Source organism: Sinohyriopsis cumingii, unplaced genomic scaffold (genome assembly GCF_028554795.1).
Source record: "Sinohyriopsis cumingii isolate HCF-2022 unplaced genomic scaffold, ASM2855479v2 utg001742l, whole genome shotgun sequence".
Taxonomy (NCBI): domain Eukaryota; kingdom Metazoa; phylum Mollusca; class Bivalvia; order Unionida; family Unionidae; genus Sinohyriopsis; species Sinohyriopsis cumingii.
This window is the reverse complement of record NW_028316042.1, coordinates 562,415-569,428: the sequence shown is the minus strand read 5'-3', so window position 1 is coordinate 569,428 and position 7,014 is coordinate 562,415. Positions and strand designations below refer to the sequence as shown.

Below are 7,014 nucleotides of genomic sequence, written 5' to 3'. Positions count from 1 at the left end.
CATGCGGCATAAAATTGTATGCAGCATATAAAATAAATTTTACGTCTTCTATATTTATTTGTGTGCAATACGTGTCCAACCATGAATAGCGAATAACCATACTTGCTGTTACATTATACTCATTAAGCTGTTCATTTTGCTTGTGATTTCTAGTAAACAGTGTAGACCACCATCTGACAACATATTATGTGACGGTTGATATGGATATACGCTGTTTGAAAGGTGCACGTTTTATATTAGTCAATGTGGATGTAAACATTGTATGACGGCAGAACCTGGAGTGTGCTGATGGCTGTTGGGTACTTTTTTTTATCTGAGTTTATGCTGTTTGCGGTACGGCGTACCTTTTACATTCATTAGTGCGATAGTAAATATGAAGTAACGGCAGATTTGGGTCTTTGGTGTTCGTAATTGGGTGTACATTTTATATTGGGTAATACTGTAATCAACATACGAAGGCAGATTTGGGTGTTTGCTATTTGCAATTGGGTGTGCATTTTATACTGGTTAATACATTAGCGATTGTTATTTAACGATGGAGTTGAATTTGTAATCAACATACGAAGGCAGATTTGGGTGTTTGCTATTTGCAATTGGGTGTGCATTTTATACTGGTTAATACATTAGCGATTGTTATTTAACGATGGAGTTGAATTTGTAATCAACATACGAAGGCAGATTTGGGTGTTTGCTATTTGCAATTGGGTGTGCATTTTATACTAGTTAATACATTAGCGATTGTTATTTAACGATGGAGTTGAATTTGTAATCAACATACGAAGGCAGATTTGGGTGTTTGCTATTTGCAATTGGGTGTGCATTTTATACTGGTTAATACATTAGCGATTATTATTTAACGATGGAGTTGAATTTGTAATCAACATACGAAGGCAGATTTGGGTGTTTGCTATTTGCAATTGGGTGTGCATTTTATACTAGTTAATACATTAGCGATTATTATTTAACGATGGAGTTGAATTTGTAATCAACATACGAAGGCAGATTTGGGTGTTTGCTATTTGCAATTGGGTGTGCATTTTATACTGGTTAATACATTAGCGATTATTATTTAACGATGGAGTTGAATTTGTACTGTTCTCTGCATAATATTTATGCTTTACAAATGTAACCCGGGTTTTACACAATGGAGAAGCTGACTGGAGAAATAAACTTGCGCTTGGGAGATTTAAGCTTGAACCAAATTATGGCAGCATAATAACACGAATGAAAGCTACAAGATAAGATAAAATATATCACGTTTTCAAGAAAATGTGATATATTTATTTTATGTATGAGAAAGGCATGTCTACTTTCGTTTTGTATCAAATATGGCGACGGCTTCAACGTTTGTTAAAAATTGTATTCGGATTTCCAACACTGGGGTGTTATTTCTTGTATTTCTACAAGGAACTGTAGACAACAACACTGTACCGGATACAGCATACGTCATCGCCTTCCATCTTGGATTCTTCGTCGGGATTCGAATTTGAATTCATTTTATTATTAAGACTTCTAAAGTTTTATTCATGGATTATTCTTGAATTACTTTTGGATTTGATTCTTCAAACCGTAAGTTGTTATTTTTGTATTTTTACAGTATTTTTCCAGGGAAACAAATTATTTGTTAAATTGTTCAAAGTTTATTGTTTTCACTCTTTCTTGTGTTACTGTTTATTCAAGCCTAAACTCGTAACATAAGAAATGTATTCAATAAAAATTGTTTTGACCTTAGCAAAGTAAACAGTACTAAAAGAAGGTCGTTGTGACATTAATATATTTGCTGTTATTATATCTTCCCTCAAGATGGACACAGACTTTCATTCATGATTGCAGTAATTTATTCCTTAAATATTTTAGCATGGTTAACGGTCCGAAACAATAGATATTTCTTTTAAAAAAACATAATTCCTACATAAAAAATAAGTGTTTGCTACTGTTATAACTTGAAAATGAGTGCCTGAGAAAATAAAATCAAGTTAATTTTTGCTCACAATTTTGTAGTAAGAAGTCATTATAGCTTTTACTTCATCTTGATCCAACTATTCTTTGTATTAAATATCAACATATATAACTGCCATGACTATGCGTGCAACTGCATGACCGAAACACAAAGCAAACCACAAGATCTCAGTAAAATCACCACTACCACCACCATCACCAAAGTTCTCATCGACTACCTACATCTACCATCATCTTTGAAAAAGAACAATTCTAGTATCACCATTAACAAAGTGATAAATCTGCCTTGATATTTTATCACACCAATGAAGGATGATAAAAAATAAAATAATAGCAAGAAAGAATACGCATTTAGTTTAATGTTTATTTAATATTTTAATCAAATAAATATATCAAATCAATATGAACACAACTATTCTAGCAAAAATTTCATTTTTATGCATCTAATTACTGTATTATGGAAACAAACAAGTTCTTTCCTATTTATTATCCTGACATGAATTTTATAATGCTCTACAAATTATTTTTTCCCCACAATAACAGCAATTGTTTAATGCCATGATTGTGCAAACGGAATGTAGAATCCACACTACCTATTAGGCTTACAAAAGCAAGGCATTTAAGACCTGGCGTAAATAAACAACAAAACTCAAGGAAAACTTGTAAAAATAAAATAATAAAACAAAGAGTTATTAGTATGCATGTGTCTTTAATGAAAATGTATGTCAAATAATATCTGAAAACTATTTACAAAATAGGATAATCGATCGAGTGAAAACATACAAGAATTACAAAATTAAAGTTTCCAATTGAGAACTCACAAGGGATTTTACCACTGGAACGGGGGAGGGTGTTGTAAAAATATAAAATGAATGAACCCTCGATTAATGAAGCTTTTGTATGTTTTCACATAAGCTACATAATTTAAGGCATTTACATCGCTACAACATTTGTTCTGAAAACAAAGTATACCTAAAAACGAACATTTTGTGGTGAAATTGTTTTTGCAAGGACACAAGTAGCCGATAGTTGCTGCCAGTGGAGTTACGTTCGTGTGTTTTCCACCACACCTTTCCACAATCTGCATAATACAAAATTCCCAACAGAGTGCAATAATTGAGAAATTTTAAAATACGAATTGTTTTTAGTGTTCATTCTATATTGCAGCGACAAAGTATCAAAAGATTCAGTGATATTTTCCCTCTGATTATTCAGAATTTTGTTCCCCAAAATTCGGAATAAGTATCAAACGAGCAATACCCATTTCAGTAAGGCAACGTGTGAAGATTACTGGAGTTCATATCTGCTCTTTGAAATCTTTCTTTAAATTGTATTGCCCTTGACCTTGTTGTACACCACTGATATCTGGATACGTGAAAACGTTGATTCGTCCAGACTCTCCGATCCACAGTTGATTGAATGAATCAAGGGCCATTTTTCCGGAGAGAAAATCGCCACCGTTTGGCCTCAGGGAAGCCAGGATGTTGCCCCGATGATCCAGTACGTCTATATCACCACCAACACGAGAAACAAGCAAGTGTCCCCGCTGATCGAAAAGCAAATCATAAACAGGGCGATTGATTTTGGCTAACATGTTCCCTTTATGATCGAAAATGAATATAGCTCCTTTCGTTTCTGTTGAACCAAATTGGACCATCTGAGTGTTCTTGTTGTCTTCTTTATCCACTGACGATTTTGGGCTTGATGCTGATTTAGTGACAATAGGACATGATACCGGTTGAGTAGAAGCATTGGTAGAAGATCTTAGGAACACTGCTTGAGTTGTTTTTATTTCCGGAAGTCTGGTCGTGTCCACTGCTGTATTTGAGCTTGTTGCTGATAAAATGCCAAACGGGTTTAAGCCTGGTTGTGCAAAAGCATTTGTAGGAGTTCCAGAGGGAAATGCTTGCGTTGGAATTGACATTGCTGATTTTGAGTTTGTTGCTTTCGAAACTTCTGAAGCGTCCACTGATGATCTTGAGCTTGCTGGTGAAACAATACTAAACGGGGTTAGAGCTGGCTGCAAACTAACCTTTGTATTCATTCCAACTGGAAATTCTTGCCTTGTTTTTGCTGTAGAAACTTGCATCGTTTCTTTTAAATATGCATCTATCTGTTTAGTTCCTTTGAAAGGGATGATGTCTTGCGCGCATACAGCGAGTACATCTGTGAATTTGCACACAGCAACACAATGTAATGTCTTGAACGTAGATGCACGTGGGGCATATTACCTGGCGACTTGACTAGTCTGGTCGATGATTACCAATTTAGGCGGTTCATTGCAACATACAGCAATATTTCCATTTTCAAAAGCAGCGAGGTCACCAGGACTTGATGATAAGGAGCAAAACTTTCTAGTCTCGTAATTTTCGGTAATTTTATAAATGAATTTCTCTTTTGGTACAGATGCAAACAGAGTGCCATCTTTGCCCATTGCCATAGATTCTATCTCAAAATCCTCCATTATTTTCTTTTGTTTGGATCCATGCTCATTAAACATGGTAAGGCCAGTGGTTCCAGCCTCCGCTATCCAAACGTTTCCTCCCCGACATGGCAATATGCATTTTATCTCGCCAAACTCAGGTGTGCAAAATGCACTAATCAGCTTCATTTCAATAGGCCCACCTGGTAATTGCTTCATGTCAATTACAATATGACCGATGCATTTGCAATCAAACTCTTTACAATTCTCTTCAAATCTGACCCTATTTACTCCTGCAGTATCAATGGGTGATGATAAGCTGATATGTTGATTTCCTTCATTTTGTACATCATCTTATTTCCGTCCCTCAAAACTTCTGCGTCACTTGCGAATGTAATTAGCTTCTTCATAGCCACATATTTTTCTTTTGTAGCTACTATATCTCTTTTCAACTGAAATAACTTTAATTTCTCATCCTCACAAATTGTTGTGATCTCAGATTCCAGCTTCTTAACGCCGACGTCAATGTCACCTTTCATCTCGACTGCTCTTCGTTGCAAGCGGTCTTTCGCCTCTTTCTCACTTTTCTCGACCTCTGATTCTCTTTCCGAAATAATATTCAGATTCCTTTCGGTTGAAATAAATATTTCACTAGTCTGCCATGTTTTAATCAAGAGATTTCGTTTCATGTTTGCAGCCACATTAATAGTCTCCGCTTTGTGTTGGTCATGTTCTTCATAGTCACACGAGGGACACACAAACTCCTCACAAGTTAAGCAATAACAATCTGCAACTTCAGACTCGTGCTTGAAGCATGTTTGCGTGTCCGGCCTCTTATTGTTAACAGTTTTCAAACTAGCCAGTTCGTGGTATTTTGTTATCTTTAGTTTTTTGTGGAGCAGGATGCATTCATCGCATATTGTCTGTTCACATACCTCGCAGTAAGACGTAGCCCTTGGCTTTGGCTCACCGTCACAGTTTTCACATGAACAGTTGACTTCTTCTGATTCCTTTTCCTTTAGTCCCTCATCCTCTGTTGACACAATATAAAAGTTGGTCTGAAAAGAGCAGGCTCCACCCTCCGGAATGTCAATATTCGTCTTACAGAACGGACATTGAAACTTGGTATCAGGTTTTGCTTTAGAAATGTGTAATTCTAAGCAGACTTCACAATAACTATGAAAACACGGCAGTATTTTAGGTCTTTTGTAAGGCTGATGGCAAATTCCACACTTGGACTGAACGTGCGTAGCCGTCGCCATATTTGATACAAAACGAAAGTAGACGTACCTCCTACTTCTAAGAAACGAGCAGCCAAAGGTCAAGTACGCGGTGAATAAGTGCACACATGCTCTCTCTCTCTGTCTCTGTCTCTGTATATATATATATGCTCTCTAGATAGATAGATAGATAGATAGATAGATAGATAGACAGATAGATAGATAATAGTGTAACAGTTTGTATTTATTATTACTACCGTTCAATATGTGAGATAGTTTTCTTGATAAACACAATTGTTTTTCTTCACAATATCAATACAGTAGAACAATCCATGAAGAACGTTCATTAAGTAAACGTGCAACACTACATTCAGCGATCTCATTTTGAACATTCAGTACTTAGTATAATTTCATGCATACGAAGACTACTTTGATATGATTAAGCTGAAGAAAATCGATATCAACGGTTTATTTTTCCCTTGGTGGTCGGGTAATATGTCAGAAAATGTTCATACATAATTAAATTAATGTAACATAAATCGAAGAACGTGATTGTCAGTGGTGTCACTTATTCACTGGTTGTGAGGACACCTCATTTTATAATGATGATTGCATCGCAAATTCCCAAATTTTACTATATATATTCTGACCTCCACGACAATAACGCTCCTGTACTCATTTAGACCTCAGACAGTGACCCAAGAGCAATCTGATTCAAATCAGATCTCCACTGTCCTACATGAAGATCGGATAGCGCCCGATTAGAGGTCACGTTCTGGTGACGTTTGAAGTAGCCAGTGGAAATGCAGCTTTCAAAACTCCGAAGATGAATAAAGTTGTTCGGTACAAATCGATGCTCCTCAGCCACACTGCTCAGTTTCCCAAACGTGAAGATATAAGATTTCGTTGATTTGCTGACAAAATTAGCTATTAGGGGTAATAACATAGGTCACCAGAACATGACCCCTAAGCGGTTGCTGTCAGATCTTCGTGTAAGACAGTGGACATCTGATTTTATTCAGATTGGACCCAAGAGATACCGCATACATAATATTTGGTCAGAACATATTTTAAGATATCACTCTAATTTAAATTTTTGTACAACTGACCTTTCGCACACCAAGTGGAACCACTAGGTTGAAGTAAAAAATGAGACCCCTAATTATATTGTTAATATGATGAACAGATAACTACACGATTTTGTAAATATCCATCCAAAGGTTCAGGAGAGTGGATGTCTGCGGACAAATAATCGGACGGACGGTATGGAAGTATTGACAGTTTGGAAACACTCATACTGCAAAATATATTACTATCTCTTTCTAACGAGCTTAATGTGCACGCTCAGTAAATAAAAATAAAATGCCCTTTCCCAAAAACAATTTCAGTACAGCTCTATCACCAGTTTTTAGA

General features: G+C 36.0%; 1 protein-coding gene across 1 annotated transcript; it reads right to left on the bottom strand.

Moving 5' to 3' along the window:
- Window positions 1-4,668: 4,668 nt before the first annotated feature.
- LOC149771673 (E3 ubiquitin-protein ligase TRIM33-like) lies at window positions 4,669-5,643 on the bottom strand. The gene has a single exon (XM_089948254.1). It carries the CDS (start codon window positions 5,641-5,643, stop codon window positions 4,669-4,671), a length of 975 nt encoding a protein of 324 aa, XP_089804380.1.
- Between the last annotated feature and the right edge of the window lie 1,371 nt (window positions 5,644-7,014).

What these genes read in the sequence shown, in the direction of transcription:
- LOC149771673 (XM_089948254.1), bottom strand. Translation starts at nt 5,643, where the DNA reads ATGGCGACGGCTACGCACGTTCAGTCCAAGTGTGGAATTTGCCATCAG.